The sequence below is a fragment of the Oncorhynchus gorbuscha genome, unplaced genomic scaffold, assembly GCF_021184085.1.
Source record: "Oncorhynchus gorbuscha isolate QuinsamMale2020 ecotype Even-year unplaced genomic scaffold, OgorEven_v1.0 Un_scaffold_8874, whole genome shotgun sequence".
In the NCBI taxonomy this organism is placed as follows: Eukaryota; Metazoa; Chordata; class Actinopteri; order Salmoniformes; family Salmonidae; genus Oncorhynchus; species Oncorhynchus gorbuscha.
In genome coordinates, this window is record NW_025751962.1 from 1 (window position 1) to 13,817 (window position 13,817).

The 13,817-nt window shown below is 47.1% G+C and overlaps 1 protein-coding gene across 1 annotated transcript; it reads left to right on the forward strand.

Moving 5' to 3' along the window:
* Window positions 1-2,448: 2,448 nt before the first annotated feature.
* On the forward strand, window positions 2,449-13,405 carry LOC124030028 (cytoplasmic FMR1-interacting protein 1 homolog; the record flags this gene model as incomplete). Its single annotated transcript, XM_046341548.1, has 6 exons — window positions 2,449-2,558; window positions 2,673-2,774; window positions 3,542-3,723; window positions 10,313-10,409; window positions 12,625-12,753; window positions 13,388-13,405. Coding segments are annotated over exons 1-6 (600 nt in total), but the record flags the coding sequence as incomplete, so codon positions are not given.
* Between the last annotated feature and the right edge of the window lie 412 nt (window positions 13,406-13,817).

Below are 13,817 nucleotides of genomic sequence, written 5' to 3' on the forward strand. Positions count from 1 at the left end.
CATCCAAGATGTCAGACCCCGGTGTCTCTCTTTCACTGCAGCCGAGGTGAGTAAGACATTTAAACGTGTTGACCCTCGCAAGGCTGCAGGCCCAGACGGCATCCCCAGCCGCGCCCTCAGAGCATGCGCAGACCAGCTGGCCGGTGTGTTTACGGACATATTCAATCAATCCCTATACCAGTCTGCTGTTCCCACATGCTTCAAGAGGGCCACCATTGTTCCTGTTCCCAAGAAGGCTAAGGTAACTGAGCTAAACGACTACCGCCCCGTAGCACTCACTTCCGTCATCATGAAGTGCTTTGAGAGACTAGTCAAGGATCATATCACCTCCACCCTACCTGACACCCTAGACCCACTCCAATTTGCTTACCGCCCAAATAGGTCCACAGACGATGCAATCTCAACCACACTGCACACTGCCCTAACCCACCTGGACAAGAGGAATACCTATGTGAGAATGCTGTTCATCGACTACAGCTCGGCATTCAACACCATAGTGCCCTCCAAGCTCGTCATCAAGCTCAAGACCCTGGGTCTCGACCCCGCCCTGTGCAACTGGGTACTGGACTTCCTGACGGGCCGCCCCCAGGTGGTGAGGGTAGGCAACAACATCTCCTCCCCGCTGATCCTCAACACTGGGGCCCCACAAGGGTGTGTTCTGAGCCCTCTCCTGTACTCCCTGTTCACCCACGACTGCGTGGCCACGCACGCCTCCAACTCAATCATCAAGTTTGCGGACGACACAACAGTGGTAGGCTTGATTACCAACAACGACGAGACTGCCTACAGGGAGGAGGTGAGGGCCCTCGGAGTGTGGTGTCAGGAAAATAACCTCACACTCAACGTCAACAAAACTAAGGAGATGATTGTGGACTTCAGGAAACAGCAGAGGGAACACCCCCCTATCCACATCGATGGAACAGTAGTGGAGAGGGTAGCTAGTTTTAAGTTCTTCGGCATCCACATCACAGACAAACTGAATTGGTCCACTCACACTTACAGCGTTGTGAAGAAGGCGCAGCAGCGCCTCTTCAACCTCAGGAGGCTGAAGAAATTCGGCTTGTCACCAAAAGCACTCACAAACTTCTACAGATGCACAATCGAGAGCATCCTGGCGGGCTGTATCACCGCCTGGTACGGCAACTGCTCCGCCCTCAACCGTAAGGCTCTCCAGAGGGTAGTGAGGACTGCACAACGCATCACCGGGGGCAAACTACCTGCCCTCCAGGACACCTACACCACCCGATGTTACAGGAAGGCCATAAAGATCATCAAGGACATCAACCACCCGAACCACTGCCTGTTCACCCCGCTATCATCCAGAAGGCGAGGTCAGTACAGGTGCATCAAAGCTGGGACTGAGAGACTGAAAAACAGCTTCTATCTCAAGGCCATCAGACTGTTAAACAGCCACCACTAACATTGAGTGGCTGCTGCCAACACACTGACACTGACACTGACTCAACTCTAGCCACTTTAATAATGGGAATTGATGGGAAATGATGTAAATATATCACTAGCCACTTTAAACAATGCTACCTTATATAATGTTACTTACCCTACATTATTCATCTCATATGCATACGTATATACTGTACTCTACATCATCGACTGCATCCTTATGTAACACATGTATCACTAGCCACTTTAACTATGCCACTTTGTTTACTTTGTCTACACACTCATCTCATATGTATATACTGTACTCGATACCATCTACTGTATGCTGCTCTGTACCATCACTCATTCATATATCCTTATGTACATATTCTTTATCCCCTTACACTGTGTATAAGGTAGTAGTTTTGGAATTGTTAGCTAGATTACTTGTTGGTTATCACTGCATTGTCGGAACTAGAAGCACAAGCATTTCGCTACATTCGCATTAACATCTGCTAACCATGTGTATGTGAACAATACAATTAGATTTGATTTGTCATCGTTGATAGACGACAACAAAAAATGTCACTACTTCCACACAAATTCAAAATGGTAATGCCAGTGAGGGGTAATTAGTGTTTTAGAGCGACCGCCAGGTCACCATGAAACAGCACTGTCAGCCAACCAACCAGCCAGCCAGTCAGTCAGTCAGCCAACCACCGAGACCAAGCCTGCTCTGAATGCACTGATGCACAACCTCAGAGAGGCTAGTATCTGTATTGTACCTCAGGAACCTCAGAGAGAGAGGCTAGTATCTGTATTGTACCTCAGGAACCTCTGAGAGAGAGGCTAGTATTTGTATTGTACCTCAGGAACCTCAGAGAGAGAGGCTAGTATCTGTATTGTACCTCAGGAACCTCAGAGAGAGAGGCTAGTATTTGTATTGTACCTCAGGAACCTCAGAGAGAGGCTAGTATCTGTATTGTACCTCAGGAACCTCAGAGAGAGAGGCTAGTATCTGTATTGTACCTCAGGAACTTCAGAGAGAGAGGCTAGTAGCTGTGTTGTGTTTGAGAGCCTTGTAACTGTCTTCCTTCTAGAATGAGATGCTGGAGGAGGGCCAGGAGTATGCTGTGATGCTGTACACGTGGAGGAGCTGCTCTCGCGCTATCCCACAGGTAACCTCCATATAACTCACCTGATAAACCGTCTATACTGTGGGGTTCTAGTTGCAACCTGTTGTGCACTGGACCTCTATGTAAATATGTTACCGATCATCTCCCCTTCATCAGGTGAAGTGTAATGAGCAGCCCAACAGAGTGGAGATCTATGAGAAGACAGTGGAGGTGCTGGAGCCTGAGGTCACCAAGCTCATGAACTTTATGTACTTCCAGGTAACACCAACCAGCCAGAGGCACCCTTACCTCTCTCTCTCTGTCCCACCAACCAGCCAGAGGCACCCTTACCTCTCTCTCTGTCCCACCAACCAGCCAGAGGCACCCTCACCTCTCTCTCACACCCTCACCTCTCTCTCACACCCTCACCTCTCTCTCACCCTCACCTCTTTCACTCACACACCCTAACCCCTCTCTCTGTCCCACCAACCAGCCAGAGAAACCCTTACCTCTCTCTCTGTCCCACCAACCAGCCAGAGGCACCCTCACCTCTCTCTCACACCCTCACCTCTCTCTCACACCCTCACCTCTCTCTCACACCCTCACCTCTCTCTCACACCCTCACCTCTCTCTCACACCCTCACCTCTCTCTCACACCCTCACCTCTCTCTCACACCCTCACCTCTCACTCACACACCCTCACCTCACTCACACACCCTCACCTCTCTCACACACCCTCACCTCTCTCACACACCCTCACCTCCCACTCACACACCCTCACCTCCCACTCACACACCCTCACCTCCCACTCACACACCCTCACCTCACCTCTCACTCACACACCCTCACCTCTCTCTGTCACACCAACCAGCCGGAGACTCACTCACTCACTCACCTCTCTCTCTGTAGATAATATTCTCATATGTTCTGTGAAATATTGTATACACATTAATTTGTTCAAATTAAATTAATATAAAGATGTGTTCTTGAAATGTAACTGTTAAACCTTCTATCCATGTCGACCCCCCCCTCTTTCTCCTCATCAGCGATTGGCTATAGACCGGTTCTGTGGGGAGGTGCGTCGTCTCTGCCACGCTGAGAGGAGGAAGGACTTTGTCTCCGAGGCCTACCTCCTGACCCTGGGGAAGTTCATCAACATGTTCGCTGTGCTGGACGAACTCAAGAACATGAAGTGTAGCGTCAAGAACGACCACTCTGCCTACAAACGGTACAGACAGGTCCTACATGGGAACCTATTCCCAAACGGTACAGACAGGTCCTACATGGGAACCTATTCCCTAACGGTACAGATAGGTCCTACATGGGAACCTATTCCCAAACGGTACAGACAGGTCCTACATGGGAACCTATTCCCTAACGGTACAGATAGGTCCTACATGGGAACCTATTCCCTAACGGTACAGATAGGTCCTACATGGGAACCTATTCCCAAACGGTACAGATAGGTCCTACATGGGAACCTATTCCCAAACGGTACAGACAGGTCCTACATGGGAACCTATTCCCTAACGGTACAGACAGGTCCTACATGGGAACCTATTCCCTAACGGTACAGACAGGTCCTACATGGGAACCTATTCCCTAACGGTACAGACAGGTCCTACATGGGAACCTATTCCCAAACGGTACAGACAGGTCCTACATGGGAACCTATTCCCAAACGGTACAGACAGGTCCTACATGGGAACCTATTCCCAAACGGTACAGATAGGTCCTACATGGGAACCTATTCCCAAACGGTACAGACAGGTCCTACATGGGAACCTATTCCCAAACGGTACAGATAGGTCCTACATGGGAACCTATTCCCAAACGGTACAGACAGGTCCTACATGGGAACCTATTCCCAAACGGTACAGATAGGTCCTACATGGGAACCTATTCCCAAACGGTACAGACAGGTCCTACATGGGAACCTATTCCCAAACGGTACAGACAGGTCCTACATGGGAACCTATTCCCAAACGGTACAGACAGGTCCTACATGGGAACCTATTCCCAAACGGTACAGACAGGTCCTACATGGGAACCTATTCCCCAAACGGTACAGACAGGTCCTACATGGGAACCTATTCCCAAACGGTACAGACAGGTCCTACATGGGAACCTATTCCCAAACGGTACAGACAGGTCCTACATGGGAACCTATTCCCAAACGGTACAGACAGGTCCTACATGGGAACCTATTCCCAAACGGTACAGACAGGTCCTACATGGGAACCTATTCCCAAACGGTACAGACAGGTCCTACATGGGAACCTATTCCCAAACGGTACAGATAGGTCCTACATGGGAACCTATTCCCAAACGGTACAGACAGGTCCTACATGGGAACCTATTCCCAAACGGTACAGACAGGTCCTACATGGGAACCTATTCCCAAACGGTACAGACAGGTCCTACATGGGAACCTATTCCCAAACGGTACAGACAGGTCCTACATGGGAACCTATTCCCAAACGGTACAGACAGGTCCTACATGGGAACCTATTCCCAAACGGTACAGACAGGTCCTACATGGGAACCTATTCCCAAACGGTACAGACAGGTCCTACATGGGAACCTATTCCCAAACGGTACAGATAGGTCCTACATGGGAACCTATTCCCAAACGGTACAGACAGGTCCTACATGGGAACCTATTCCCAAACGGTACAGACAGGTCCTACATGGGAACCTATTCCCAAACGGTACAGACAGGTCCTACATGGGAACCTATTCCCAGCGGTACAGACAGGTCCTACATGGGAACCTATTCCCAAACGGTACAGACAGGTCCTACATGGGAACCTATTCCCAAACGGTACAGACAGGTCCTACATGGGAACCTATTCCCAAACGGTACAGACAGGTCCTACATGGGAACCTATTCCCAAGCGGTACAGACAGGTCCTACATGGGAACCTATTCCCAAACGGTACAGACAGGTCCTACATGGGAACCTATTCCCAAACGGTACAGACAGGTCCTACATGGGAACCTATTCCCAAACGGTACAGACAGGTCCTACATGGGAACCTATTCCCAAAACGGTACAGACAGGTCCTACATGGGAACCTATTCCCAAACGGTACAGACAGGTCCTACATGGGAACCTATTCCCAAACGGTACAGACAGGTCCTACATGGGAACCTATTCCCAAACGGTACAGACAGGTCCTACATGGGAACCTATTCCCAAACGGTACAGACAGGTCCTACATGGGAACCTATTCCCAAACGGTACAGACAGGTCCTACATGGGAACCTATTCCCAAACGGTACAGATAGGTCCTACATGGGAACCTATTCCCTTTATAGTGCACTACTTTATACTACTACTAGGTCTCTGGTCAACAGTGGTGGAACTGGGCCCATGAGTCTCTGGTCAACAGTGGTGGAACTGGGCCCATGGGTCTCTGGTCAACAGTGGTGGAACTGGGCCCATGGGTCTCTGGTCAACAGTGGTGGAACTGGGCCCATGGGTCTCTGGTCAACAGTGGTGGAACTGGGCCCATGGGTCTCTGGTCAACAGTGGTGGAACTGAGCCCATGGGTCTCTGGTCAACAGTGGTGGAACTGGGCCCATGGGTCTATACTATACAGTGATATCCTATCATGAGCAGTGATATGAACAGTGATATCCTATCATGAGCAGTGATATCCTACCAGGAGCAGTGATATCCTACCAGGAGCAGTGATATGAACAGTGATATCCTATCATGAGCAGTGATATGAACAGTGATATCCTATCATGAGCAGTGATATCCTACCAGGAGCAGTGATATGAACAGTGATATCCTATCATGAGCAGTGATATGAACAGTGATATCCTACCAGGAGCAGTGATATGAACAGTGATATCCTATCATGAACAGTGATATCCTATCATGAGCAGTGATATGAACAGTGATATCCTACCAGGAGCAGTGATATGAACAGTGATATCCTATCATGAGCAGTGATATGAACAGTGATATCCTACCAGGAGCAGTGATATGAACAGTGATATCCTATCATGAGCAGTGATATGAACAGTAATATCCTATCATGAGCAGTGATATGAACAGTGTTATCCTATCATGAGCAGTGATATGAACAGTGATATCCTACCAGGAGCAGTGATATGAACAGTGATATCCTATCATGAACAGTGATATCCTATCATGAGCAGTGATATGAACAGTGATATCCTACCAGGAGCAGTGATATGAACAGTGATATCCTATCATGAGCAGTGATATGAACAGTGATATCCTACCAGGAGCAGTGATATGAACAGTGATATCCTACCAGGAGCAGTGATATGAACAGTGATATCCTATCATGAGCAGTGATATGAACAGTGATATCCTATCATGAGCAGTGATATGAACAGTGATATCCTACCAGGAGCAGTGATATGAACAGTGATATCCTATCATGAACAGTGATATCCTATCATGAGCAGTGATATGAACAGTGATATCCTACCAGGAGCAGTGATATGAACAGTGATATCCTATCATGAGCAGTGATATGAACAGTGATATCCTACCAGGAGCAGTGATATGAACAGTGATATCCTATCATGAGCAGTGATATGAACAGTGATATCCTACCAGGAGCAGTGATATGAACAGTGATATCCTACCAGGAGCAGTGATATGAACAGTGATATCCTACCAGGAGCAGTGATATGAACAGTGATATCCTATCATGAGCAGTGATATGAACAGTGATATCCTATCATGAGCAGTGATATCCTACCAGGAGCAGTGATATGAACAGTGATATCCTATCATGAGCAGTGATATCCTACCAGGAGCAGTGATATGAACAGTGATATCCTATCATGAGCAGTGATATGAACAGTGATATCCTACCAGGAGCAGTGATATGAACAGTGATATCCTATCATGAACAGTGATATCCTATCATGAACAGTGATATCCTATCATGAACAGTGATATCCTACCAGGAGCAGTGATATGAACAGTGATATCCTATCATGAGCAGTGATATGAACAGTGATATCCTATCATGAGCAGTGATATGAACAGTGATATCCTATCATGAGCAGTGATATGAACAGTGATATCCTATCATGAGCAGTGATATCCTATCATGAGCAGTGATATGAACAGCAATATCCTATCATGAGCAGTGATATGAACAGTGATATCCTATCATGAGCAGTGATATGAACAGTGATATCCTACCAGGAGCAGTGATATGAACAGTGATATCCTACCAGGAGCAGTGATATGAACAGTGATATCCTACCAGGAGCAGTGATATGAACAGTGATATCCTATCATGAGCAGTGATATGAACAGTGATATCCTATGAGCAGTGATATGAACAGTGATATCCTATCATGAGCAGTGATATCCTACCAGGAGCAGTGATATGAACAGTGATATCCTATCATGAGCAGTGATATCCTACCAGGAGCAGTGATATGAACAGTGATATCCTATCATGAGCAGTGATATGAACAGTGATATCCTACCAGGAGCAGTGATATGAACAGTGATATCCTATCATGAACAGTGATATCCTATCATGAACAGTGATATCCTATCATGAACAGTGATATCCTACCAGGAGCAGTGATATGAACAGTGATATCCTATCATGAGCAGTGATATGAACAGTGATATCCTATCATGAGCAGTGATATGAACAGTGATATCCTATCATGAGCAGTGATATGAACAGTGATATCCTATCATGAGCAGTGATATCCTACCAGGAGCAGTGATATGAACAGTGATATCCTATCATGAGCAGTGATATCCTACCAGGAGCAGTGATATGAACAGTGATATCCTATCATGAGCAGTGATATGAACAGTGATATCCTACCAGGAGCAGTGATATGAACAGTGATATCCTATCATGAGCAGTGATATGAACAGTGATATCCTACCAGGAGCAGTGATATGAACAGTGATATCCTATCATGAACAGTGATATCCTATCATGAACAGTGATATCCTATCATGAACAGTGATATCCTACCAGGAGCAGTGATATGAACAGTGATATCCTATCATGAGCAGTGATATGAACAGTGATATCCTATCATGAGCAGTGATATGAACAGTGATATCCTATCATGAGCAGTGATATGAACAGTGATATCCTATCATGAGCAGTGATATCCTATCATGAGCAGTGATATGAACAGCAATATCCTATCATGAGCAGTGATATGAACAGTGATATCCTATCATGAGCAGTGATATGAACAGTGATATCCTACCAGGAGCAGTGATATGAACAGTGATATCCTACCAGGAGCAGTGATATGAACAGTGATATCCTACCAGGAGCAGTGATATGAACAGTGATATCCTATCATGAGCAGTGATATGAACAGTGATATCCTATCATGAGCAGTGATATGAACAGTGATATCCTATCATGAGCAGTGATATCCTACCAGGAGCAGTGATATGAACAGTGATATCCTATCATGAGCAGCGATATCCTACCAGGAGCAGTGATATGAACAGTGATATCCTATCATGAGCAGTGATATGAACAGTGATATCCTACCAGGAGCAGTGATATGAACAGTGATATCCTATCATGAACAGTGATATCCTATCATGAACAGTGATATCCTATCATGAACAGTGATATCCTACCAGGAGCAGTGATATGAACAGTGATATCCTATCATGAGCAGTGATATGAACAGTGATATCCTATCATGAGCAGTGATATGAACAGTGATATCCTATCATGAGCAGTGATATGAACAGTGATATCCTATCATGAGCAGTGATATCCTACCAGGAGCAGTGATATGAACAGTGATATCCTATCATGAGCAGTGATATCCTACCAGGAGCAGTGATATGAACAGTGATATCCTATCATGAGCAGTGATATGAACAGTGATATCCTACCAGGAGCAGTGATATGAACAGTGATATCCTATCATGAACAGTGATATCCTATCATGAACAGTGATATCCTATCATGAACAGTGATATCCTACCAGGAGCAGTGATATGAACAGTGATATCCTATCATGAGCAGTGATATGAACAGTGATATCCTATCATGAGCAGTGATATGAACAGTGATATCCTATCATGAGCAGTGATATGAACAGTGATATCCTATCATGAGCAGTGATATCCTATCATGAGCAGTGATATGAACAGCAATATCCTATCATGAGCAGTGATATGAACAGCAATATCCTATCATGAGCAGTGATATCCAGGAGCAGTCAAACTACAGTCCCATGGGAGATGCAGTATATTCTGGAACACATTTGCTATCATAGATACTAGATGGTATCATCACTCAGCGTCCCCTCCCTGCTATCATAGACACTAGATGGTATCATCACTCAGCGTCCCCTCCCTGCTATCATAGACACTAGATGGTATCATCACTCAGCGTCCCCTCCCTGCTATCATAGACACTAGATGGTATCATCACTCAGCGTCCCCTCCCTGCTATCATAGACACTAGATGGTATCATCACTCAGCGTCCCCTCCCTGCTATCATAGACACTAGATGGTATCATCACTCAGCGTCCCCTCCCTGCTATCATAGACACTAGATGGTATCATCACTCAGCGTCCCCTCCCTGCTATCATAGACACTAGATGGTATCATCACTCAGCGTCCCCTCCCTGCTATCATCACTCAGCATCCCCTCCCTGCTATCATAGACACTATATGGTATCATCACTCAGCGTCCCCTCGCCGCCTTGATCTCTCACGTACTGTTCTCCCTCCCGCCTTCTTCTTCCCTCTGTCTCTCTCCCTCCATCTCCTCCCCCCTTCCTCTCCTCTCCTCCCTGTAGAGCTGCCCAGTTCCTCAGGAAGATGTCAGAACCCTCATCCATCCAGGAGTCTCAGAACCTCTCCATGTTTCTGGCCAACCACAACAAGATCACTCAGGTAAGAAACACACCTGGCCAACCACAACAAGATCACTCAGGTAACACACACACCTGGCCAACCACAACAAGATCACTCAGGTAAGAAACACACCTGGCCAACCACAACATCACTCAGGTAACACACACACCTGGCCAACCACAACATCACTCAGGTAACACACACACCTGGCCAACCACAACAATATCACTCAGGTAACACACACCTGGCCAACCACAACAAGATCACTCAGGTAACACACACACCTGGCCAACCACAACAATATCACTCAGGTAACACACACCTGGCCAACCACAACAAGATCACTCAGGTAACACACACACCTGGCCAACCACAACAAGATCACTCAGGTAACACACACACCTGGCCAACCACAACAAGATCACTCAGGTAACACACACCTGGCCAACCACAACAACATCCCTCAGGTACACACACACCTGGCCAACCACAACAACATCCCTCAGGTAACACACACACCTGGCCAACCACAACAAGATCCCTCAGGTAACACACACACTTGGCCAACCACAACAAGATCACTCAGGTAACACACACACCTGGCCAACCACAACAAGATCACTCAGGTAACACACACACCTGGCCAACCACAACAAGATCACTCAGGTAACACACACACCTGGCCAACCACAACAAGATCACTCAGGTAACACACACACCTGGCCAACCACAACAACATCCCTCAGGTAACACACACACCTGGCCAACCACAACAACATCCCTCAGGTAACACACACACCTGGCCAACCACAACAACATCCCTCAGGTAACACACACACTTGGCCAACCACAACAAGATCACTCAGGTAACACACACACCTGGCCAACCACAACAACATCCCTCATGTAACACACACACCTGGCCAACCACAACAAGATCCCTCAGGTAACACACACACCTGGCCAACCACAACAAGATCACTCAGGTAACACACACACCTGGCCAACCAATGATTAACGGCCACGATGAGCTGCTGGCTGAAATAGTTTAAACATCTCTCTCTGTCTCCAGTCTCTGCAGTTAAACATCTCTCTCTGTCTCCAGTCTCTGCAGTTAAACATCTCTCTCTGTCTCCAGTATCTGCAGTTAAACATCTCTCTGTCTCCAGTATCTGCAGTTAAACATCTCTCTCTGTCTCCAGTCTCTGCAGTTAAACATCTCTCTCTGTCTCCAGCCTCTGCAGTTAAACATCTCTCTCTGTCTCCAGCCTCTGCAGTTAAACATCTCTCTCTGTCTCCAGCCTCTGCAGTTAAACATCTCTCTCTGTCTCCAGCCTCTGCAGTTAAACATCTCTCTCTGTCTCCAGTCTCTGCAGTTAAACATCTCTCTCTGTCTCCAGTATCTGCAGTTAAACATCTCTCTCTGTCTCCAGCCTCTGCAGTTAAACATCTCTCTCTGTCTCCAGTCTCTGCAGTTAAACATCTCTCTCTGTCTCCAGTCTCTGCAGTTAAACATCTCTCTCTGTCTCCAGTCTCTGCAGTTAAACATCTCTCTCTGTCTCCAGTCTCTGCAGTTAAACATCTCTCTCTGTCTCCAGTCTCTGCAGTTAAACATCTCTCTCTGTCTCCAGTCTCTGCAGTTAAACATCTCTCTCTGTCTCCAGTCTCTGCAGTTAAACATCTCTCTCTGTCTCCAGTCTCTGCAGTTAAACATCTCTCTCTGTCTCCAGTCTCTGCAGTTAAACATCTCTCTCTGTCTCCAGCCTCTGCAGTTAAACATCTCTCTCTGTCTCCAGTCTCTGCAGTTAAACATCTCTCTCTGTCTCCAGTATCTGCAGTTAAACATCTCTCTGTCTCCAGTATCTGCAGTTAAACATCTCTCTCTGTCTCCAGTATCTGCAGTTAAACATCTCTCTCTGTCTCCAGTATCTGCAGTTAAACATCTCTCTCTGTCTCCAGTATCTGCAGTTAAACATCTCTCTCTGTCTCCAGTCTCTGCAGTTAAACATCTCTCTGTCTCCAGTATCTGCAGTTAAACATCTTTCTCTGTCTCCAGTATCTGCAGTTAAACATCTCTCTCTGTCTCCAGTATCTGCAGTTAAACATCTCTCTCTGTCTCCAGTCTCTGCAGTTAAACATCTCTCTCTGTCTCCAGTATCTGCAGTTAAACATCTCTCTCTGTCTCCAGTCTCTGCAGTTAAACATCTCTCTCTGTCTCCAGTCTCTGCAGTTAAACATCTCTCTCTGTCTCCAGTCTCTGCAGCAGCAGTTGGAGGTGATTAACGGCCACGATGAGCTGCTGGCTGACATAGTCAACCTGTGTGTTGATTACTATGAGAACAGGATGTACCTGACCCCCAACGAGAAACACATGCTGCTCAAGGTACGCTACCGTCTGGCTGGCAGGCTCCGAACATGGCCTCCTATTCCCTATATACTGTCTGGCTGGCAGGCTCCGAACATGGCCTCCTATTTCCTATATACCGTCTGGCTGGCAGGCTCCGAACATGGCCTCCTATTCCCTATATACCGTCTGGCTGGCAGGCTCCGAACATGGCCTCCTATTCCCTATATACCGTCTGGCTGGCAGGCTCCGAACATGGCCTCCTATTCCCTATATACCGTCTGGCTGGCAGGCTCCGAACATGGCCTCCTATTCCCTATATACCGTCTGGCTGGCAGGCTCCGAACATGGCCTCCTATTCCCTATATACCGTCTGGCTGGCAGGCTCCGAACATGGCCTCCTATTCCCTATATACCGTCTGGCTGGCAGGCTCCGAACATGGCCTCCTATTCCCTATATACCCTCTGGCTGGCAGGCTCCGAACATGGCCTCCTATTCCCTATATACTGACTGGCTGGCAGGCTCCGAACATGGCCTCCTATTCCCTATATACTGACTGGCTGGCAGGCTCCGAACATGCCCTTCTATTCCCTATATACTGTCTGGCTGGTCTGTACCTGTCTGTTACCTCTAGGTGATTGGGTTAGGTCTGTACCTGTCTGTTATCTCTAGGTGATGGGGTTTGGTCTGTACCTGTCTGTTACCTCTAGGTGATGGGGTTTGGTCTGTACCTGTCTGTTACCTCTAGGTGATGGGGTTTGGTCTGTACCTGTCTGTTATCTCTAGGTGATGGGGTTTGGTCTGTACCTGTCTCTTATCTCTAGGTGATGGGGTTTAGTCTGTACCTGTCTGTTACCTCTAGGTGATGGGGTTAGGTCTGTACCTGTCTGTTATCTCTAGGTGATGGGGTTTAGTCTGTACCTGTCTGTTACCTCTAGGTGATGGGGTTAGGTCTGTACCTGTCTGTTATCTCTAGGTGATGGGGTTTGTTCTGTACCTGTCTGTTACCTCTAGGTGATGGGGTTAGGTCTGTACCTGTCTCTTATCTCTAGGTGATGGGGTTAGGTCTGTACCTGTCTGTTACCTCTAGGTGATGGGGTTT